We start from the raw sequence: 25,213 nt of genomic DNA, 5'->3' as shown, positions 1-25,213 counted from the left end.
CCCGCCTGAACAGGCGCCCCGACCGACCAGAGGGGGCGCTAGTGCAGCGAGCAGGACACATACCCACATCCAGCTTCCCACCCGCAGACATGGCCTATTGTGTCTGTAGGGACGCCCGACTAAACCGGAGGTAACAAGGGAATTCGAACCAGCGATCCCCATGTCGGTAGGCAACAGAATAGGCTATTACGCTTCCCGGATGCCCGACAATCTGTTTTTGTTTTTTTTCTATCCAGCTCTAAAAATGTCATTGTCACTCACCGCTCATTGACTTCATACTATTCTTATACCAGTACCAAAAGAGGAAGTGAAATTGGCCAAACAGGAGACAAACAAAATCTTCTTTTGTTAGTCTTAAGTTAAATACTGTTAACATGTACGCATAGAAACAGGCTACTGACCATAAACTAGGATATACTTTCAAAATATAATTCAGAAAGTAATGTCATTAACGTGTTCATGTGTACAGTAGTTCACTCTGCTGACAGTGCCATAAGCTTTGACGTTTACAGTTATTACATCATGTTATTATTAATTGTTTGATCAACTAACACGCCATTCCAAAGGAAACACTTTTCATCCAACACACTAAGCAAAAATCTTCCATTTGGCTCCCCTAATTTTGGCAATTTAAACAAGATCTGTACAATGCATTCACAAATTGTTCAGAACGGTTATCGGGACATCTTCATTTTCACACAACAAGTAAGTGTTAACATATTAACTAAATTGTAGAGCATATAGTAAGTCCTTTTTACATCTCAGAAACCTAGCCATTAGAAAATAAACATGTAAGAACCCACAACGCTTCACATAACCTTCGTGCCCAGGTACACCGTTGCACAGCGTGTCAAATCGCTCTTGTAGATCTTTGTGTTAATACTTGATAACACTGTACCTTGGATCTTGCACTGTTGCATATAGCCCATCACCTGCAGGGAGAGATCAAAATACAGTGGTTTAACATAGCAAAAAAAATTAAAAAAATTCTATATTCGTATTTTCCGTGTGAGCATGCAGAGGCATTGTTAGTTGATGACATGTGACAGACAAGACTACCAGCTACCTGTTTATCGATGTCTTTCTACTCATCCATTAAGATGTACTATACATTTAAAATACAGAATATCCGGTACACAAGGGCGCAACGGGGGGGGGGGGTGCAAAGCACACAGGCGCCGCATCAGCGGGGGCGCCAAAAGACCGTACGCCAAAAAAAAAAAAAAATTAAAAAATATAACATGCAACTATATAGTCTAATCCAAAATTCTCATCTAAGTAATAATATTTATAAATATTAAACTTTTACAAAACGAATAGGCCTATAACCAGAAATTATTTACCGTACACTGTACTTTTGGTGCCCTCGCTTATGCGACACCTGTGTGCATTGCACCCTCTGCACCCCCCTTGTTGCGCCCCTGCCGGTACATGAAAACAAATGCATTCTTTGTCAGTTACTGAATATATGTTTAATGTACAACAACAAAACGCACCTCTGTCATCGTCTAGTGGATCCGGTATTGGTCCTCTCCTGCAAATGTACAAAGGTAAGTCACGTGGATTGCAGTGTCAATGAAATGTCCCAGTTTAGTATCATTGGCTGTAGAGTTTGGATAGATGGATAAATTGGAGAATGAGTGGACGGAAATGTATACTAATATCCTTTTCCCACTGACCTGCCGGTTGTAGGAAGCTGTCTAGACAGTGGGTGTAGACTGTGACTTCTCTGAGCAGTGTAGAAGTTCTCGTACACAACTGGAGCTGTTGGAGGAGAATAATTACTCAAACAGAGAAAAAGGCACCTCTACGCATTGCATACACCCAGACGACTCTAAAATGGTTAAAACAAAACACTGTTCGTAAACCACACTGGAAATTCTTACACTAGCCTATATGACATTGTGTGAGCTTAGGTCACATATAAAAATCTTTTGAAAATTATTGTTTGATCATAAAATACAAGTTAGACAATTATTACCAGTCATAATTTGGTATGCATTCCCATATTCTTATAAGACCAGGTTAAATGTTTTAGTACAGGAGAGCAGGTAAGGTAGAATATAGTATGGTAATAAAACATACAAACACAACTAATGGTAGTGTATTTGTTCTGTTTCCAGTGTAGTTTTATTGCCAGTTGAATTTTCTGTAGTGGAAGTTTATATCTCCTGGCAACTAGTAATTCACAGCAACACATTTGCACATCTGTCCTTGAATGAATGAATAATGATTTATTTGGAACATGTAAATAAGCAGGATATAACATACAGATAAGCCATTGCCAATAATCTGAAGTGATTAACAAATCCACACATCAAACTCAGCAAACAAATCTCCATATGCATCAGATTATTTGTTACATGTTGGAAAAGGAGTAGGAGGAAGTATACACTTATTTTTCCCTACCCCTTCTCACCTACTCTTAAATTAATTCAGCTACTATACATTTCAAACTCAATTCCTACTGTACTGTGTACTTCAAATTCAGTGCAAGGTGTGCTGCACAATAAAAACCCAACTACTGTGAAATATAGGAGGGAAAAAAGTATCAAAACGAGAGAAAGGGACAGAAAAAAAGAGTTAACATCTTAATGTCATGTACCAAGAATAAACATGTCAATGGCTATGTACCACCCAAATATCCACTTGGTGTCATAGGAAGAAAAATTGAAATATGTTTAGAGATAAATAAACGGACAGTTAACACAACTCTCCATAATCTCTATATCTTTTGATAATCAGTCCTTTGTACTTCTTGAACTGTGTAATGTTTGTACTTTGTTTGAGTTCCATGTTCAGACTGTCCCACAATTTCACCCCACATATTGAAAATACCCATGCTCTTCAAAGTTGTACGAACACATAATTTCTTGAAGTTTAATTTTCCTCTCAAATTATATTCCTTCTCAGAATATTTTTTTGTATATTACTCGGTAGTAGATTGTTTCTTGCTTTGAACATTATTTGTGCTGTGTTAAATTCTATTAAATCCCTGAACTTTAAGGCACTTGACTTTAAAAATAGCTTGTTGGTTTGTTCACGATATCCTACATTATTAACTATCCTTATGGCTCTTTTTTTTGTTGTGTACATAATGGTTGTGGGTTTTTTTGGGGTTTTTTTTATGTGTTACCCCATACATACCTCCACACAGTAGATCAGATATGGTAAAATAAATGAACAATACAGTGTACAATGATTTATGACCCAGAATGTGTCTTGCTTTTCCCATGACTGCAATGCTCCTTGCCAGCTTTGCTCGCACATATGTTATGTGAGGTTTCCAGCAGATTTTGTGGTCCAGTATCACACCTAGGAATTTATTTTCATATACTCTTTCTATTTGAATATTGCCGATTACTACTTTTACATTGGTGTTTCATTTATAATTTCCAAACAGATATAAAGATAATTTGTTTTTGTCAAACCACTGTTTTAATGTTTCCATTTCTATTGTGGTCACCTCCAAAAGCTGCTGTAAATTCTCACCAGAACAAAATATATTCATGTTATCCCCAAATAGAGCGCATTTCAGTATTTTTCATATATCATTTAAGTATAGAATGAACAATTTTGGACCTAAAACCGACCCCTGGGGAACACCACAAGTAATATCCATGCATGATGATTTATGTTCACCTATCATTACAGACTGCCACCTGTTACTTAAATAGCTTCTTAGACAATTCTGCACCACCCCTCTGATACCATTCAATTTGTCTATTAATCTATTGTGATCAATAGCGTCAAAAGCTTTTTTAGATCTATAAATATTCCCACAGCAAGCTTTTTGGTCTATGCAATTAGTTATTTCTTCACTTAATTCAAAGAGTGCCAGAGACGTCTATCTGTCTGGTCGAAAGCCGTACTGGCTATCGGTCAGAAGATTGTGCTTCCCAATGAATTTCTCTAGTCTAGCAGCAAATATGACTGCCGGGATAGGCTCCAGCGTCCCCGCGACCCCGAGTAAGGATAAGTGCTTTGGATAATGAATGAATGAATGTGACAATAATGAAATTGATCTGTAGTTTATAAATTGGTGTCAATCTCTGGTTTTATATAAGGGTATGATTTTAACAATTTTCATTTTGCATGGAACTTTACCAGATTGAAAGGACATGTTTATAGATGTAGGTTAGTGTTTTGCAATACCTTCAATTACATTCTTAACTATCGTCATATCAATATCATTCCAGTCAGTAGATTTTTTTTTTGTTCTCGCATTTGTGTACGATGTCCACGACTTCCTTCTCATCTACCGCTCTAAGAAAAATTGAACTTGGATTTCTGTCCCCATAATCACTGTCATTCCCCTGTGTGATTGTTTGTGTGTCACTGATTTTTTTTCTGCCAGTTTTGGGCCCACATTTACAAAGAATCTGTTGAAGCCATTGACCACGTCTTCTAATTTATTTATCTATATTTATTTATCTATTCATCTTTTTATTTATAGCCTTATCATTATCTGTAAAATACTGAGGGCAGCTTGGGCTTCTAGAGTCATTTCTAATAATACTATTCAACACATTCCATATACCTTTTTATTTGTCTCTCATTCTTTTATTGTAGTATTCCTTCTTGCATATCCTCAATGTCAGTTAGCTTCGTTTTATATTTTATTTCTGCTTCAATGGTTCCGCGTTTTATGAATTCTTTATAGATCTTATTTTTTATGACAAGCGTTACGTAGTCCCTTTGTGATCCACAGGCTTCTTTATAGTTCTCTTTACTGTTGAATTGTTCTATTTGGCAATTTTTATCATTTCAGGATTGAAATATGTTTAGGAAAGAATCGTAAGCTTTGTCCGTGTCTTTTTCTTTGTATACTATATTCCAGGTATGTGCTAGTAATTCATTTTTGAAAGCATTCATGGATCCCTCTGTTCTTACTCTTATATATTTAGTGTTGTCGGGAACTTTGTTCTTCCCGAAATTAAAGTCATAGCCTGTAAAAACTGGTAAATGGTCACTGGTGTCATTTATTAAAAGCCCACTCTCAGTGATTCCTTCTATAATGTTTGTGAATAAATTGTCTGTTAAGGTTGCACAGTGTGGTGTGATTCTGCTAGGTCTAGTGGTTTTAAGATATAAACCCAAACTATACATTGTATTAATGAAATATTTTGTCTCATTGTGCTTATTTGGATTTAACAGGTCTATATTGAAATCCCCATATTCTCTTTCCTGCCAGTCGAATTGTTTGTGGCTGCTTATTGTTTCATTGAATGCATTTCTCAGTGTTACCCTACTCTATCTGGTTCCACTAAAGAGAATGATTTTGAGCCCTCTTGTCAGCGTGGTCATTTTGGAGAAGAGTTTAATCTGACTGTCGACTCCAGCAAGGCACTAGAGGTAGAGGCCAATATGCATGTGCATGTGTGGGTGTGTGTTGTTTTGGTTTCCCTCTGCTCCTGCATTTCTACTGCAGAGTTATCTTGTGTTGCTTTACTGAAGCATTTATTTGGAGGTTTTCACTTCACTGGGTCATAAGGAGTTTGGTCCAGATGTATACTTCCACATCAAAATTAAAACCAAATACCCTACAATGTGGAAGAAATGACAAATAATTCTGTCCAAAATTGTAGCACAACATGTAAAAGATGAATCGTTTTATAGTACATTTGTTCTTTATATTCTCATTTTCAAGAGTTTCAATGATACTTTAAACTCAGATAACATAACTATGTGATGTTACTATATTGTATCTTTTAATCAGTTAAACTACTGAAGGACTCTTTCATAAACAATGTTTGCAGTTTTACCCTCTGGTGCCAAAATAATAAATAAAAATAATAATAAATAATAAAATAAAAGTGCAAGTTTGGGGACTCCACTTTTGAAAACCCAACATATGTACTGGCCTTGTGAAAAGCTGTGAGACGTTTGGTTCTGGCCACTGACCTGGAGATTTATCACACAGAAACACACCCTCACAGAGCTTTTGAGAATTATTGATGGAGCTAATGACTTCACCCGTGATTCAGATTATATTTTTACCTGGTGGTGTGTTGCCAGTCTGCCTCAGGTTTATAAAATGTTCAATGTCTTCCCGAATGTTACACTGCTCCAAGGACTTTCTCACTTCCTCATGGAACTATACACACACACACACACACACACACACACACACACACACACACACACACACACACACACACAGCTTATAATGTCAACATGTAAAAAGGCCTCTCCACTCTGAGATTTTATCCACGTAAGTATGTTTGAATTAGGATTGTACAGAAATACAGCACAGCTTTCCAACAGTTTGAGAGTGACGTGATCTTTAGGTTGTACTGGCTCACCTCGTCGCTAGTAACACACTGCTGGGACAGCTGGTTGACATGTGTCCAAACTGCGTTCCTCAGAACACTGATCCGCTCAATTGTCTGCCTTTCAAATGTCTGAGGGGAACACAAGGTGAGGAAAAATGTTTAGTGCACTTTAATGACAGTTTTGCGAAATTAGCTATCACCCACGTGTCCTACCGACTATAACTGACCCTGTATCAAGTGAGCTAAATTGTGGCACCCCAGACTCTACCCTCCAGTGTAGTTCTGCAAATCTCCGGATTTTGCTTAAATATAGGTAGGTAGTGTAATATTTGCTAGTAATATTTGATTTGCTAATGTCCCTTACGGCTTTCCGTAGCGCCACAACAAAGTCACGTGATGTACGTAACAACGTCAGTCGGAATCCGGTCGGTGAATAAACACCCAGCACGAGAGAAGTCGTCCTTGCTTTATTAATGTTATAAGTTAACATAGCCAGAGGGCACAGATCATTACATGGTGTCAGAGTAGCGGAGTTTAAATACCCAATATGGATTCGTACGGCGTTCCAGCTCCACGGATGGACTGGGAATCGGCGAACTTACCTGAAGCATGGAGACGATTTCGACAAACAACGGAGCTAATGTTCAAGGGCCCCCTGCGCGGGAAGAACGAAGAGGAGAAATGCAGCTACCTCCTGCTCTGGATAGGGGAAAAAGGGCGCGATGTGCACAACACTTGGACACTCAGCGGAGAACAAGCCAAGAAGCTAGAAACGTACTACGATAAGTACACTGAGTACATCACCCCCAAAGCAAACCCGATTTATGCCAGATATAAATTTCATGAAAAGATGCAGGGAGAGAGTGAATCCTTTGAACGATTTGTAACTGAGCTAAAGCTCCTAGTCAAAGACTGTGGCTACCCAAATGCCGACGAGATGGTCAGGGACCGCATCGTGTTTGCCACTAACTCACCCAGAGTGAGAGAAAAGCTACTTAGCCAGGGAGCTGAGCTAACGCTAGAAAAAGCCATAGATGTAGCCCGCTCACACGAGCTAGCAAAGCAACAGCTAAAGTCTATGGGCCAGGGCAGCACGCATGAAACGGTGCACGCAATAGGCAGAAAGACTTACAAACCGAACGCACCCAAAGCAGCTAACGCTAACTTCAGACAAAGGGAGGGTAACGTTAGCACCGCCGCTAGGGCGTGTAGCTATTGTGGAGGGCTACACGGCGCTAAAGCCACTTGCCCAGCTAAGGGTAAACAATGCATTAAATGCAAGAAGCTCAATCATTTTGCTAAAGTATGCAAGTCTAGCTCCCAGGGACAAAGTACTACCGCGGCACAGTACATGCCGTCGGAGAGAACCCAGAAGAGTACACCACTGACAGGGAGCAGGAAGAACTGTACTTCGACAACATTACAGTGGAGAGCACCGCTGTGGGAGAACAGACAGAGCTGTACATAGACTGCATCTCAATAGAGAACAACGGAAAAAGCAACGAGCAGGCTTACGTAGAGGTTAGAATTGGCACACCTCCACAGAGGGTAAAGTTTAAACTAGACACTGGGGCACAGGCCAATACTATTCCCACCAACCTGTTCCAGGCGCTGTTCAAAAATGTGACACTGAAACCAGCAATACACAGACTCACTGAATATGGAGGAGGCGCGCTGAGCGTGAAAGGCACATGCAAACTCAAATGTAAGTACAGAGACAATGCAATGATGCTGGACTTTTACGTCATTGACACAAACGCCCCACCAGTCATGGCAATGAAAACATGCCGTGACCTAAACTTGGTAAAAATAGTGATGGCTGTGAGCGAGGAAAACAATGTCACATCACAGAGCATAATGGATGAGTATGCAGATGTTTTCCAGGGAATAGGAGAGTTCCCAAGCGAGTGCACCTTCCGCGTCACACCAGATGCAACGCCGGTCGTCTGCCCGCCACGCAGAATCCCCATCGCCCTACGCAGCAAACTGAGGGACGAGCTTGACAGCATGGAGAAAGGCGGCATAATCTGTAAGGTAACAGAACCCACAGAATGGGTGAACGCACTCGTCATTGTTGAGAAGCCAAAGACAGGCAAACTTAGAGTGTGTTTAGACCCCAGAGCTCTTAACAAAGTGATACAACGACCTCACTACCCCCTCCCCACGCTGGAGGACGCCACCACAAAGCTCGCTGGAGCTGAGTACTTTAGCGTGTTAGACGCGCGGTCAGGCTATTGGGCCATCAAACTGAGCACTGAATCCTCAATGTTGACGACATTTAACACAGTGTTTGGCAGGTATCGTTTCCTCAGACTGCCATTCGGAATCGTGTCCGCTCAAGACGAGTTCCAGAGACGCGTGGATGAAACATATGAAGGATTGGACGGTGTGACGGCCATAGTGGACGACATACTAGTGTTCGGCAAGACTAAAGAGGAACATGACCAGCGTCTCAGAGCGATGCTGAAGCGCACAAGGGAGCGAGGGGTGAGGCTCAACCCCGACAAGTGTCACATATGCGTGTCCGAGGTAAGCTACTTCGGCCACACGCTCTCACACGAAGGCATCAAACCAGACCCACACAAGGTGAAGGCGGTCAAGGACATGCAACCCCCACAGAACAAAGCAGAGCTGGAGACAGTCCTCGGCATGATCAACTACCTCGCCAGATTCGCTCCACACCTCTCACAGATAAACTCACCCCTCAGACAGCTTCTGAAACAGGACAGTGAGTTTGTGTGGGATGCAGTCCACGACAAGGCGTTCCAAGAGATGAAAAATCTCATTACACAGCACCCAGGTCCAGTACTCTCATATTTCGACCCGCAGAAAGAGCTGCGACTCCAAGTGGATGCATCCAAAAGTGGCCTTGGGGCTGTCATGCTCCAAGATGGCAAACCAATTGCCTATGCGTCCAAGTCACTCAACAGCACTGAAGAAAACTACGCACAGATAGAGAAGGAGCTCTACGCTGTGGTCTTCGGCTGCAAGAGGTTCCACGAGTACATGTACGGACAAAAAGTGATTGTGGAGTCAGACCACAAGCCTCTGGAGGCAATACTAAAAAAGCCACTGGCAGCAGCACCACCCCGGCTGCAACGGATGATCCTGGTGCTCCAAAAATACGACATCCAAATCATCCACCGCCCCGGTAAGGACATACCGGTGGCCGACACACTGTCACGCAAGTCAATAGAACACCACGACAGTGACCTACAGGAAGGGATGGAGGCCCAAGTGCACACAGTCCTCAGCAACATCCCTGTGAGCGACACAAGACTCACAGAAATCAAGCAGGAAACAGCGCAAGATCCACAGCTCACCGCACTCAGACGAGCCACACTCACTGGCTGGCCAGACACAAAGAAAAAGTGCCCGCCCAGCATCCAGGAATACTGGAACCACAGAGCAGAAATCTCAGAAATGGACGGTATCCTGTTCAAAGGTGAGAGAATCATTGTCCCCCAAAAGCTTCGCAAGGACATGATACAGCGCATCCATGCCAGCCACCTCGGCGTGGAAAAAAGCAAATGCCGAGCAAGAGACTTACTGTTCTGGCCTGGCAAGGGGAAACAGATCGAGGATGCGGTAGCAGACTGCAGCATATGCCAAGAACGGCGCAGCGCAAATGCAAAGGAACCAATGATGTCACACGCCATACCCGAGCGGCCGTGGCAAGTGATAGGGACAGACCTATTCACATGGAACTCACAGGACTTCATAGTCACTGTGGACTACTACTCCAGATTCTTCGAGCTAGAGAGACTTTACAGCTGCACCTCATCTGCCGTCATCATGAAGCTGAAAGCAGCAATGGCTCAGCACGGAATCCCCGAGACTATCATCAGCGACAACGGTCCGTGCTACAGCGCTGGTGAGTTCCGCAACTTCTCACAGACATGGGGTTTCTCACACACCACCACAAGCCCCCACTACCCACAGAGCAACGGCCTCTCCGAGAAGACTGTCCAGACGGCCAAACGCATCCTGGACAAAGCCAAAGCTGAGAACAAAGACCCCTACATGAGCTTACTGGAGTATCGCAACACACCGGTGGACAACCTGAAATCACCGGCACAGCTACTGATGAGTCGGAGGCTGCGGTCCATTCTCCCATCAACAGCAAAACACCTGCAGCCACAGATCGCCAGTCAGTAGGATGTTCACGAAAGGAGAGAGGTATGTCAACAGCGCCAGCAGGCATACTACAACCGAACAGCCAAACCTCCGCCCCACCTGCCCGCAGGCACACCAATCCGCTTCCAGCAGGAGGATGGATCCTGGAGACCTGCAACTGTGGAAAGACCAGCGAACACAGACAGGAGCTACCACATCCAAACCAAAGAAGGTCAGATTTACCAACGCAACCGTCAACACCTGCGACAAAGCAGAGTGAACACTCACACTACACACACACACACTTCACAGCAGACTGTTACCAGCGCTAACAACAACACACAAGCCCATCAGCAAGAGCATGCTGAACCTCCAGACACGAACAATCAGCGACAACCAGACACACAGCCTGGTTACACCACGAGGTCAGGTCGCACGATCAAACCAAGACAAATCCTTGACTTATGAATGTTAAAAAAAAGAGAGAATTTTACACCAACCTGTACTATACCTGCTATGTTTTGAAAAGAAATATTTACAGCGTTCACTTACCTTGTGTACCTACCTGCTGTTTGCAGTTACCAGTAATGAAATGAAAAAAAAAGATGAAATGTTATTACGGTGTCACATTTAGACAGTGAAGGACATGTTTTACACTACTTGTTGCAGTCCAGTTATATAAGAGTTCCACTTTCATATTCTTTCTTATTAAGATTGTATTCGCTTATAAACGTGCTCAACGTGGTCTGTATCTCTGCAGAGAAAGCAGCACTTTTCAGAAAAAGGGAGATGTAATATTTGCTAGTAATATTTGATTTGCTAATGTCCCTTACGGCTTTCCGTAGCGCCACAACAAAGTCACGTGATGTACGTAACAACGTCAGTCGGAATCCGGTCGGTGAATAAACACCCAGCACGAGAGAAGTCGTCCTTGCTTTATTAATGTTATAAGTTAACATACCCAGAGGGCACAGATCATTACAGGTAGTCCCCGGATTACGAACGAGTTCCGTTTTTGAGCCTGTTCTTATGTCGAATTTGTATGTAAGTCTGAACAGTTACGTACAGTTTACATCTAGTGTCAATTAGTCAAATGTTTGTCTATATTTTACCTAAAACGTCATACTTATAATAATGCAGTAAGAATAATAAATGTAACTACAGTACAGTATTTATAATTGAGAGAGAGAGAGAGAGAGAGAGAGAGAGAATGTGTGTATAAGTATAAAAGACTTCAAAGAAAAATGTCTTACATTTCAAACTCCCAGCCTGCCACTGCCCCCGCAGCGGCTCTCGACCGGTGGACGCCGGCCGTTTGACGCCAGAAACGAGAGCCCGCTCGGGGCTCGCCTCCCCGCCGCACCGGGTAAATTAAAAAATTATAATGCTCCCTCTGAACGCTTCATTATTTCCACTTTCGTTTCAATCGTGATCGTTTTCCTTTTCTTCGATGCATCACTATCATAACTTACATCAGACGTACGCGTTGAAGCCATGATTACGAGGGTAAACACTAAAAATTTAAGCGAAAACACAACGCACACAACAACGTTGACGCGATCCGATTTAAAATGGTGACGACGGCGTGGCGTTGTTCTCCCTCGGGCCGACGAACCGCCTAAAATGCGCAGTGTTTTGGAGTAGTGAGCTCGTTCGTTAGTATGAACCGCTGTGTGTAACTCGATTTTTTAAATTTTTATATAATAGGTTTTACGGAGGCCGGTTCTGAAGTACTGGCGTTCGTAACCCGGGGACTCCCTGTGCTCTTAATCTCGGATAGAGTTTAATCTTCTTGTGTCTTACCTCACAGGCAGTGATGTGTTCCATTAGCCACTCCTGTCTGATCTTGTCCAGCGTTGACACATTATGAAGGTAGACCTTGTCTATCAAATAAACACAAGGACCAGAACTTGATACACAGAAAAAGAAACTAATCACTACTTAACTGTTACTGTGTTTCCAAAACTTGCGCTGAACTTCACTAAGCCCAGGATAACATCTTGTTTTGTTTTGTTTTTTTTTTACTCCCCCCCTCCCCCCTTTTCTCCCCAGTTGTACCTGTCCAATTACCCCACTCTTCCGAGCCGTCCCGGTCGCTGCTCCACCCCCTCTGACTATCCGGGAAGGGCTGCAGACTACCACATGCCTCCTCCAATACATGTGGAGTCGCCAGCCGTTTCTTTTCACCTGACAGTGAGGAGTTTCACCAGGGGGACGTAGCACGTAGGAGGATCACGCAATTCCCGCAGTTCCCCCTTCCCTCTCAACAGGCGCCCCAACACACCAGAGGGGGCCCCAGTGCAGCGAGCAGGACACATACCCACATCCGGCTTCCCACCATCAGACACGGCCAATTGTGTCTGTAGGGACGCCCAACCAAGCCGGAGGTAACACGGGGATTCGAACCGGCGATCCCCGTGTTGGTAGGCAACGGAACAGACCGCCACGCCACCCGGACGCCCTCTAACATATTGAATAAGTCCCGTTTTAACCATATTCTATAAGTCGTAAATGCTTTCTGTCACTGTAATAACCATTTGATCAATACCAGTTGAGCTAAAAGGAACCGAGTTTGGTCTGATGTACCACAACATGAGAAGGTCTTTCATGCAAGCCGTATTTGGAGGCACAACATCCAGCAGATATGCACTGCCAATGTGTGATCTGGTGTTGATTTGTGGTTTCTGTCTCACACATGTTCACATTAAGCTGCTATAAACTCACCCGCTTCTTCTGCATTTTGTTTTGCTTGCTGTGCTTTTGCAAAGAGCTGAAGATGGTGGGGGGAGAGAAAAAACACACACATGAAAACCAAGGTTTTAAGACTAAGCCAAAGGGAAACACAGAACATTAAACAGTCTTCATTCTCCAGTTCCATGGGATGCTTGGCCTGCTACAGTTTTTAAAGTGATACTGACATCAAAATCTGAAATTTCCCATTGCTAGGCTATGTTCCGAGTTGGAATGTGACCACGGAGGAATTCAGTGGCCAAAACAGCGCGTCTGCAGCCACTCGAGAGAGAGAGCTGTGATTGACTGTAGATGGTGTCCAATGACAAGCTGTGCCGGTGGATACGTAGACACCAATTAATTTGCATATAGGGTGTGTCCGTAGCGAGAAGCCGTTCTTTCACCCCCTCCTGCTAGCTTAGCTCGAGTTTGTGCTATTTGGCTGAGACTTTATTATCGATCTTGCTACGACGTATTGCTATCTATCTATCTATCTATCTATCTATCTATCTATCTATCTATCTATCTATCTATCTATCTATCTAAATAGCTCAGTGATTCAAATCCTCGCGCCACTGAAGTGACGAGCGGCAGGTGACGAGCGGTACCGAGCCCCACCCACGCGGACACTGAGCCCCACCCAAACGACCCCCCAGGAAGACAGTAGCCAATAGCTTTGAATCCATAAAATCGCGCCTATTTTCGGTTATGATTCAAACTCCCAATGTTAAAGTGTTCAGAAAGGGCACGTCAGTCTCTCTTTAATTTTACCTTTTCTGTCTGCTTGGTGTTGTGAGTGCTGCTGTTTCGATTCACGTTTTGGTCCGCTTCTTCTTTTTCTCTGCACTTGTGCTCGTAGGTCTTCTTTGACTGTGGACATCAGCAGGTTAGACGTATTTTTTATTGCCCATCACAAAAATCATTACCTAATCTAGCAAATGTTTTAAAACGCGCGCGCGTGCGCACACACACACATTATTAAGCTGTAAAAGAAAGCAGCGAGGAACAGAATTGGGGTGACCCTATTCAGGCAAATGAAAGCAAAAGATTCTGACAAATTATCCCTTGTCCAAGCACAAAAAAATGTATACAGATCCTATTTACTATCATGATCTACTGCGTAAATCTGTTTTGCTATTCTTCATGTTAGTCTTCACGGTGGAAAAAAAAACAGTGTTGCCACAAGCAGAAGGCATGGTAATGCAATATATTACACATGAGCAAAACAGCACCTGTTTTTGTTTTCTTTGTTCTCTGGAAAGGGGTGTAGCAATATGTCTTATAAAAAACGAATGTAACATCCACAATTACCACATGCAAATGAATACATAGCCACAAAATCCATCTGTTTTATCTAGCTCTGGAGTTGTGCCCTTTTGGCTGTGTATAATTGCTCACCTTGACTTAAAAGACAGAACATTACTACCACAAAATACAATTAATTCCGAAAATAATCAAATTAAGATTAAGTTTCCTTTCTTAGTCCCTTTGGGGAAATTCAGTTACTGCAAATTAGCCCATCCTAGTTGTGATCTATGTAGCTAGGAGCAGTGGGCTGCCGCCGTCATGCTGCTCCCGGGGACCAGCTCCAGTTCTTTTCCCATTGCCCTGGTCAGGGGCACAGACAGGACTAGTAACCTTAACATGCATGTTTCTTTTTGATGGTGGGGGAAACCGGAGGACCCGGAGAAAACCCACCGCAGACACGGGGGAGAACATGCAAACTCCACACAGAGGACGGACCTGGGATGGGATGGGATGATCCCTCCCCAAGATTGGACAACCCTGGGTGTTGAGATATAACACCAGTGTATTTGTATGACTATGTGTTACTGTGTACTATTATTTTGTTTACGACTTTGTCCACAAGTGGGCGGTGTTGCGCTTGCATGCGCGGATTGAGTACGTCACTGAGACGCTGTTCATTTTCTTCTCCCAAAACGACCGAATAAACGGAGGCTGCATTTTTCCCTCCAGCAGAAGTTCGGTAGTCAGTACGATTCTTTATAACGGTTTAATAATCCACTTCATCTGTGCAGAGATAGACATAAAGTATTAGTCTAGTCTTCTAACACTGGGGTTTGAACCCAGGACCTTCTTGCTTCCCTGGTCGTAGTAAAACGGACGAAAAGCAGTGCACTAAAATTCGTATGTATCCCACATAGTCGTGGGCCAGGCTGTGATCACGTGACCTAGCCCTAATACCCCCGCCCCACGCCGCAGCGCCTGCGGGGCCCTGCGCTCCCCCATAATCCTACGAGTGTCCCACGACACGAGTGATTCAGAGCGCCTGCGCAATCCTCTGCGGGGCGGGGCTGTTCCGCGGAAGGGGGGTGTGGCAGGGGGCCCTGAATCGCTCGCGTCGTGGGACACTCGTAAGATTATCCACGAAAAATTGTGCATAACTTGTCGTAAGATTGCACACGAACCGTTCACGAGAATACGTTGCGCTGTGAGGCAGCAGCGCAAACCACTGCGCCACGGTGCCGCCCAGCTATGTGTCGAGCGTTGCAATAAGACCTAAAGTGTTGTTCAAAAAAAGAAAAGAAAAAAGAAGTGACCTACCAGGAAATGGCTCAGACGCACCACTAGACATTAGGTTCCCCCCCTCATCAGTGAGATTACACCTTTGGACAGGGACATCCGCGCTCATCAGTTTTGTAATCTCTTCTTCTTGCGCCACACGCACGGGAACACAGTTTAACTGCTGCTTTTTGTAATTCCGATCATTTGTCTTTATTTATTGTTGCGTCTCCACCACTCTTAAACCTCTCCATCTCTATTTACACCACGGGGAACCTGCACTTTAACTGCCTATTGATATCAACGATATCTATGCATCGGTCATGTTTCTATGATGCATTTTAACCAACCACGAGATGAGGTTCCCCTTTTTAGAGGCGACTGTCGCGGTGCTTAGCGATGGCCTGCCACTGGCTTCACCTAACTTCCTTCTCTGAAAAGGCAGGAAGGACCTAGATGCTTTCACTAATTTTGAAACACAACTAATCTCTCTTAAATGAAGAACGCTAATCCCTCAAGACAGAGTCTCCATTGTCACATCGCAAAACACGTCCTATTTTCATTGTCCTTCAGGATGGCGACAGAAAGATATCAGTTAAGTAAACCAACACCTTTACCATCACGTTTAATGAGTCCAGTATTAGACACTCCTATATATCTATATTTTAGTTGTGATATGTCAGATATTATGTGTATGACCGATACACTTGTCCGCTGACCTGTTTGATTCTTCACTGAAAAAACGGGGTGTCCTTGAGGGACACGTCAATGCGGATGCTTGTAAGCCAGATCTGAGACTGAGCCCGTGATATATCAAGATGACGTTCAAGTTCTGTTTTTTTTTTAAGATTTTTTTTCTCCCTCACCCCCAATTGTATCCGGCCAATTACCCCACCCCGCTGCTCCACCCACCTCTGCCTATCGGGGAGGGCTGCAGACTACCACATGCGTCCTCCGATACATGTGGAGTCGCCAGCCGCTTCTTTTCACCTGACAAGTGAGGAGTTTCACCAGGGGGACGTAGCACGTGGGAGGATCACGCTATCCCAGTTCCCCCTCCCCTCTCAACAGGCACCCCGACCGACCAGAGGAGGCGCCGGTGCAGCGACCAGGACACATACCCACATCCGGCTTCCTACCCACAGACACGGCCAATTGTGTCTGTCGGGACGCCCGACCAAGCCGGAGGTAACGCGGGGATTCGAACTGGCGATCCCCGTGTTGGAAGTTTGTGAAGAGACAGAGACAAGGGTCCTTACTTACCTCCATGGTTTTCTTAAACTGTGATACTTTTTGTTTGTGGAGAGCGTCCACCTGTTGTTCCGTCTGTAATGACAAGGCCGCGCTTACTGCAGGTTACACAACGAAATGTGTCGTGTTGCCAAGACACCGCAATGATGGCAAAACGGCTTACCTTTTTCCTCGCATCTTTTTGCCTTTCCCTGAAGTCTTCTAGTTTCTTTGCCTCATCTCTCATGGTCTGTGCCAGCTGTAGGTGTGACAGGCTCACATTTTCGGTCTCTAAAGTACAATGAAAATGGTTCAGGTTGTGATCTAGCTGTAAAGATGAGCGGATACTAAGGAATATGAAGCCGCCATACCACACAAACAGCGGGAAGGCAACATGTTCAACACTGAAGAGCATCACACACTCACGTAATTTGAACACGTCCAGCGATCTCTTCAGTGTGCTAGAAAAACAGTATGACACAAAAATTTAAGGTTTGTATATAACACACACACACACACAATATATATACATATATGTATATATGTGTATATATATATATATATATATGTATAGTATTAGGATGATCTTATCATAGAATACTTCTCTAACCTACTACACAGCACTCCCTCCTCCACCTTCCTTCCTCTTCTCTCCCAGCCACAAGAAAAGCTACCAGTCATAAACCACTAAGCCGTGTTGATAATGTGACGTCAGGTGAAGTAGGAAATAGAAAAGCTGAAACAACATGGGTGTCAGTGAGTAAATTCTTAAAAGACACCATTGTCTTTTTAACTATTGGTATGCAAAATATAAACACGCACTATGTGTGATACTCTGCCTTTTGTCACTTTTGTCAATATTGTAACGATCACGGATGAATAGGCTCGGTAGCCCTTGGCTAACGGGTCGGACCCTTTAGTCGAGCGGTTAGCGATATCTCCCGCGGTGCGGGGCGATACGGGTTCGCGTCCCGGCTGTGGCGGTCCCCGCGGTTGCCCCCCGAATTCGCTACATTGGTGTCAGAAGTGGGACGCGCCTCCCGAAGGGGGGGGGGTGTAACGTCCATGGAGAAGTAGACACGTTAGCCCTTCGCTAATGAACCGGACCCTTTAGTCGACTGGTTAACGTTGTCGCCTGCGGTGCAAGAGATACAAGTTCGCGTCCCAGCTGTGGCGACGGTTCCTGAGATGCCCCCCCCCCCCCAAGTCGCTACAATATGAACCATAGCCTCGAAACTCTGTTAGGCCTTGAAGTAATACTTGGGGTAGTATTGGTCATATCACTACAGGCCTGGTGGCCAGACTTTAGTTGTTTTGGTGCCTTGTGTATGATACTTAGAGCCAACATACTAGGAGTCGTTAATGCGTTTCATTTTGCTGAAAGTGTCACACACATTAAAATACGTTGTCAACATTGAGCTTGACTTACTTCATCTCATTGTGCCCACACACTTTCTTGGACAAACTCAGGAGTTCTTTGGCATATTTCTCTTCAATTGTTGCTCTGAAAAACAGAAATCAACAGGCCGTTAGCCAACAAATGTCCCAGGAATTGCCGTACATGGTCAGACAGTTACTCAATGACCACCATGGCCACCCTGCATTTATATATACACACAAATGTTGCTCCAAATACTGTTTTACAATGCACGTAGAAATGCAACAACACCATTTCCAAGTCAAGTAAAGTTAGGAACATTTTTTTTCCAAATCCGTCAGAATGATTTATGATTTTTCCCCCCAATATCTGATAATGGAAGAAAGAAGGCATCGTTGCAAAGACACATAGGAAACTCAAACCATATCTCTCTGAGTAGTAGTGCTGAGATAGGGAGACCTACCAAAACCCCTTTACTATTAATTTTGAGCTCACTGTAGACTGCAGCACCACAACCACAGTCAGAGACTTAACAGGTGCGATCGATCCAAAACTAAAAGGCAGATTTGGAATTTCACTAACTATCGGGAGCCGTATTGTGCAGGGACAAAACAAACTAATATAATGGGATGATCTGGCAGGTCCATAATTGAGAAACTGATGTCTAAAATTTTATTGAACTCACATTTATGCAAGGTATTAAAATGACTAATAATAAAAAATCAATTAATATTCCATAATAATTAATATCCATCATAAGGAAGGGTAGAATTTTCATAATAAGAGCATGGTATTTCATTAATGACAACAAGAGAGGTCAATCATTACGTGGGAAAAGAGGAAATACTCATTTATCTCAAACTTCATGGGTCATTTGACGGAGAAGTCAGTTTCGATAATCTTTAACAACAAAACCTGATGTGACGAATTCTGAAATAGAAACCAAAATTCTTCTTCCTGCTCTAAAAACTAGGAGATAGCTAACATGTACTGCTGTTCACATTTGGGCTGCTATTGCACAGTATTGTACACCAATTTGTGATTAAGTAGGCTCTGGCTTAACAAAAAAACAAAAGCAATAATTAAATTTATACCAAACAACTCAGTTTAACAGCTAATTCCCTGTGTCATAGATTTCCACTTTGCGCAAATATGTATTTTATTCAATATCAACAATAATCATTAACAAAACAAATAGCAAATGTAGAATAGATTATGAGGGTAAATGGTAAATGGACTGCATTTATATAAGGGCTTTTCTAGTCTACCGACAACTCGAAGCGCTTAATGATAATTAAGCTAAATAATTATCAACAATTTGCTTTAAACTTGTAAGGGCTGCAAGATTGGGCACCCGTAGTGTTAAGGTCGGTTAAGCTCAGTTAAAACAACTTTTTAAAGTGTTGTTATTAACATGCACAAACTGAAAATTATTAGATAACTTGCAACGTAATATATATAGTGCAGTTTGTTCTAATATTTTGGCCTGGATCACTGCAAAACGTACGCAGGCATTAGTTTGCGGAAGAACTGATTGTTTGTTGTCAGTGACAGATTGTGTTAAACCAGTCATACACACAAGCATCGGCTCTTCTGGTGTTACTTCATTTCCCTATTAAGCACATTTTATCTAACCGTGTCCAGGCCTCTAGATGATAGGCTCAAACTGTCTTAAGAGGAGGGCTGTTAAACTGGCTTCCTCCTTGTCTCTGTGTTTCCTTGTTCTTCACTTTGAAGCACCCTGCAGAGCACGGAAACACCTACAGACTGTGAGCTCACATGCACGGGCAGCAGCAAAGCACATGATGGAAATTACATTAACTAAACAAAAATAAAATAGATATAACATGCTGTGCTTGAGGTCGGATGTTTGATGGACATTACAGACCTACAAAATCTGAAAACCATCATTATGTTCTATTCTATCAATAATCAATATCTGGATGATGTTGGAGCCAAAGCCTGGTTTTATATTGTGACGAGACAATTGGCTAGACACAATATAAACTGACTACTACATCCTTGGTTAAAGAAACCCTGATAGATGAAGTATGTGCAACAGAGCTGTAATAAGGATCTCCTTGGGTGACTTAGGTGTATGAATCGTTTCCCGAGCTCTGTAGGTACCACCTAGCCTTCATGAATTCCTCCACCTCCTTGCATATCCTCCTGCCCTCACTGAGGTACTGGACGATGACATCATAGCCTCCTGTGGTGGTTAGGTCAGAGGAGTCCTGCACATAAGGTAGAAATTAAATCTTAGTGCAAATATCTTCTTCTTATTTTCTTTTTTTTACCCTCCTTTTCTCCCCAATTGTACCCGTCCAATTACCCCACTCTTCCGAGCCGTCCCGGTCGCTGCTCCACCCCCTCTGCCGGTCCGGGGAGGGCTGCGGACTACCACATGCCTCCTCCGATACATGTGGAGTCGCCAGCCGCTTCTTTTCACCTGACAGTGAGGAGTTTCACCAAGGGGACGTAGCGTGTGGGAAGATCACGCTATTCCCCTTCAATCCCCCCTCTGAACAGGCGCCACGACCAACCAGAGGAGGCCCCAGTGCAGCGACCGGGACACATACCCACATCCGGCTTCCCACTCGCAGACACGGCCAATTGTGTCTACAGGGACGCCCGAGCAAGCCGGAGGTAACACGGGGATTCGAACCGACGTTTCCCGTGCTGGTAGGCAACGGAATAGACCGCTACGCTACCCGGACGCCCGAAACTGATTGTGTTGAGCTAATCTACGTATATCTCTGCCCCTACAATTTGGTCTGTGGAGAGCAACCTTTTCGTTTTGACGCAAAGCGTGCTGAGACATTTGCGATAACGCACTTTAAATAAACTTGATTGAGAATCTACAATCATTGAAACCATCTTGAAGCCAATATCAAGTTAATTTCTTTTCTTTTCATTTTTTTTTCTTGTGGAGTTTTCCCTCGTTTGAGTCGATAGTCTAAGGATGAGGGCTGTCGTGTATTGCACTGACTGTAAAGTGTTGTGATTTTGAGCTACACAAATAAACCTAACTTGACTATAATTGTCCAAGGAATAACTGTTATAGATATGATAACCTTTGATTTTAAATGTATGTAAGACAACAAAAAATATTTCTAATCCCATAAATATAAATACATCATTGAAAACTCAGCAGAATAGCCGTCTTCTATTCATGTGCAGATTTTATTAGCATTCCTATATGAGATGTAGCAGAATGTACAAAGCGTGAACCAGTAGAAACAGGGCGCACATCTTACCCAGAAGTAGTCCTTAAAATGAAGGTCTCTCATAACTGAATTTGCAGGGTCGCCACAGTTGACAGATGAGATATTGAACACTGGGAGAAACGGTCCTTCTCGTAATGCAGAAGTGTCAGTAATGCAGAAGTGTTGAAGTGGGTTTGGCGGAAAAGTGACGCTGTTGTGTGCAAGAGTATCAGATTCCCCACCGCCTTCCGGTGTCCGTACCGTCCATTAAACCGTGTCAAGCCCGGTGTGCTTCTCACAGGCAGAGGTGGTGCAGAGGCACACCGCCTATTCTAATGTACTGAAACGCAAACTCGATTCGTCCCGGGGGTACTTTTATATGTTGTAGTTTAACTTTTAAGCCCATCTGATATGAATCATTGTATGTGTAGTACTCGGCTTAACGATTAGACTATGGTTCCAAGTCTATCTCTCTCTCTCTCTCTCTCTCACGCACGCACACGCACGCACGCACTGCCACCGTGTGTCGATGTATGCACAGGCATTGTGCACAGTGCAAGAGGTCTTGTACAAAAGCACTACCAGCTATTTAACCTTTTATATTATGCAATGATTCTTTTCCCAAATAACTGTGCTGTTTAATATATTAATATATGCATGATTTATTGTCCAGTTAACACATTGTTTAAAAATTGATTGCTCGTTTTTCGAAATAGCTAAAAGAGAGAGGGGGGGCGGGAAATTGCATTGTCATAGATTGGACTTCTAGGCAGCCGGTTGTGCCCCAGTTTCTCCCTCTCTGCTTTCCTTACTTCCTCTATTGTCCCTATCACACAGACCTCAATTTCCTCTCCCTATTAACCTGATTATGCACATCCTCTCTGTAGTCACACGCACGCACACACACACGCGCACACACACACACACACTGTCTATTGAAATTTTTCTTCTGAAATTGTATATATTTACTTTAATTCATTTTATTTTATCGAAATATTTTATTCGTTACGGTATACTGACAGATGTTGGCATTCGGATCAAATGCGGTTATGCAAAAGGATAATGGTCCGTACTAACTTCTGTTGACCAATATTGGGCAGACTTTTATGCAAACACGTAGTTACGAAACAAATACTGAACTAATGTAGTCTATTTCTAACACACTGACACTGGTGTTTAATATCGGCCCCCCCCCCCAGCATTTCCCGTTATGCACAAGAATGACGAAAACTGTGAACCTGCTAAAAGTGGTTTGTGTTGACATCTGGTGATTATTCAAATTACTGACAGGAAGGAAAAATTACCACTCTTAGGGAAAAAACCCCTATAAAGTTAAAGGATAATTGATTGAATTTAAGACAAAACCCTATTGCAACTACAGTAATCCATTACTGATATGATCCACCCTATAGGAATGAAATTGCTCTCTTCGTTCAAAGTAATGTAGCAAAGTCGGGGACAGCCCGGTAACCACCACATCCGGGACGCGAACCCGTGTCTCCCACACCGCAAGCGACAAGGTTAACCAGTCGACTAAAGGGTCCGACCCGTTAATCAAGGACCAACGTGTCTACTTATTCATGTACGTTACAGTATCTTCTGACATTTCCCTGATGGTGGCGGCTGGTGCTAAAACAAATTGGTGGGGGGGGGGCGCAATTTATCTTGGCGCAGCACACCTGACAGCTACTGTATGTCCACACAGTCACAGAGTTATTAAGAAGGACAATGTAGCCTATAGATTTTTTTTCTTTTTTTAATTTATTTCTAGTTTCTCCCCCTATCCCACCCGATTAACTCAATGGCATATGGCCGGAACTCTTGTCGAATATCTCCCCTGGCTCACGTTTCCACAGGAAGGAGATAGTCGTAACACCAGCTTCCTTCAAACTCGCGTCGGCTGCTCTCGCTATTTTACACGCCGAAGCCTCGCATGGGTTGCATTATCCTCAGGCCGCGAAGGAGACGTAGGGAGAATGCTTTCGGTCGCTTGGCTGCAGGCGCCCGGATGGGCCAGAGGGGTCGCTGGAGAACGACGAGTCCTCGAACACTACACCGATCTACACCCACTATCCCTTGGGCAAGGGTGGCCTAATGAATGCCTTACCCCGTGGACGCTCTGGCCGTGACCGGTTACGGCGAGTCTGGGATAGCCTATAGCAGTGTTTCCCAACCCAGTCCTCAAGGAACCCCTATCCTGCAGATTTTCATTGTAACCCTGCATAGGTAGCCCTGCTTGTACTTACTCAACCAATCATCTCACAGCACTTAATTATGCAAGGTGTGCAACGTCTGACATAATTCCTGCTGATTGGTTGAATAACTACCAGAGTTGTAAAAACCAGGTTCAGAAAGCAAATGTTCAAACCGTGTATTTGCTCCAACCATGTTACTAAACCAGCTGATTTCATTAAGTAGTTTTCCTAGTTGAGGAGTGGTGTTGACTAGAATCTATTGGTGTAGTGCATGAGTGGAGCAAATACATGGTTTGGACTTTTACTTTCTGGACCTGGTTTTTACACCCTTGACTACAAACAGGTACCTTTTCAGGGTTGCAAATAAAATCTGTAGGATAGGGGTTCATTGAGGACTGGGTTGGGAAACACTGGCCTATAGATTTTATCAGGGTTCGTAGGCGGTGGATGATTGACAGTCGAGACGAGGCGTGGTGGTGGGTGTGAACATGATTGACAGCCACGAGAATTGTCCAATCACATTAGATCAAAAAACACTAAAACAATACCAATTCGCTGCCAATAAAAGTGGGAGTGTCTGGGGCGCACAGAACAGAACATGGAAACTCTGAAGAAACCAATTAAACAGCAGCCTCAGGTCACCTGCTCACCAAAAGTTTGAGGGCTTACCGTTCGGCCGGCGCCCCTCACCCAGGAGCAATATGTATTCAGACAGAAATGAACCAAAGACCATTTGGAACCAATATTTAATGCCTGCTGACAGACGCTCACAGACTGAAAAACACCTTTATTTCATAATTATTTGCATTATACAACTAAATTATATTTAACATGTTTAAGCACATTTTCATCTCTTGACATTTGAAGGGGGCGGTGCCCAGCGCCATGTACTGGCCAGCCGCCACTGCTATAACCTGACTGTACATAGTCCTACCCATAGGCGTCGCAGCTATTATATTAGGGTAGACCCCCCCCTTCCCCACTTTACTAGGTTTTCACCGTGTTGAAAATCAGTGCATCGGTCTATCCACTCGGCAGTTTTCAGAGCGCTGTCTCCATGCTTCGTTATCAAATCCATTCCCCTTGCTTATTGAGAGAATGCCCAAGTCAATGAAATTCCATACGTCCATGCCTGCACTGCTGCCTTGCACCCAGGCAGATTCTCTCATAGCACGCACACATATACACACGAGCGCTAGTCATTAGCTAGTCACTGACGCCCGGAATACAGGGTGCGAACTATGGGGGAGCCAGGGGAACTTGGCTCCCCTTAGTAAGACATGAGCTCCCCTGAAAACATGATTTGTGAATTTTTTTTGGGGGGGGGTCTCTAAAATATTGACAATATGCTATGAATTTCTATTTTTCTGTGTCTTCGTCATCACGGAGCATGCGTAAAATTAAGCTATTATTTATGCATGATTCATACATGAGGATCACATTCACTTTTAATAAAGATACCGGCATGCATGCAATTCTTGCCATCACCATCGAAGCGTGGCGGCGCATCAGAAAAAAAAATTCTGAAAAAAAAACTCTGACTACCACCCAGTTTGCGCG

At 43.6% G+C, this 25,213-nt stretch overlaps 1 protein-coding gene across 1 annotated transcript; it reads right to left on the bottom strand.

The window, feature by feature from the left end:
- Positions 1–860: 860 nt before the first annotated feature.
- Positions 861–21,542, bottom strand: pstpip2 (proline-serine-threonine phosphatase interacting protein 2). Its single transcript, XM_056290404.1, has 14 exons — positions 21,510–21,542; positions 20,383–20,486; positions 18,304–18,378; positions 17,301–17,335; positions 17,059–17,165; positions 16,908–16,970; positions 13,893–13,991; positions 13,116–13,161; positions 12,195–12,274; positions 6,306–6,404; positions 6,001–6,097; positions 1,680–1,764; positions 1,497–1,534; positions 861–932 (listed from the first exon to the last, which is right to left on the bottom strand). Exons 1-14 carry the CDS (start codon positions 21,540–21,542, stop codon positions 877–879), a joined length of 1,017 nt encoding a protein of 338 aa, XP_056146379.1. The 3' UTR covers positions 861–876.
- Positions 21,543–25,213: the final 3,671 nt, after the last annotated feature.

This window comes from Lampris incognitus, chromosome 12, assembly GCF_029633865.1.
Source record: "Lampris incognitus isolate fLamInc1 chromosome 12, fLamInc1.hap2, whole genome shotgun sequence".
NCBI classification, from domain to species: Eukaryota; Metazoa; Chordata; class Actinopteri; order Lampriformes; family Lampridae; genus Lampris; species Lampris incognitus.
Note: the sequence above shows the minus strand (reverse complement) of the source record. Positions and strands in the feature narration are given on the sequence as shown.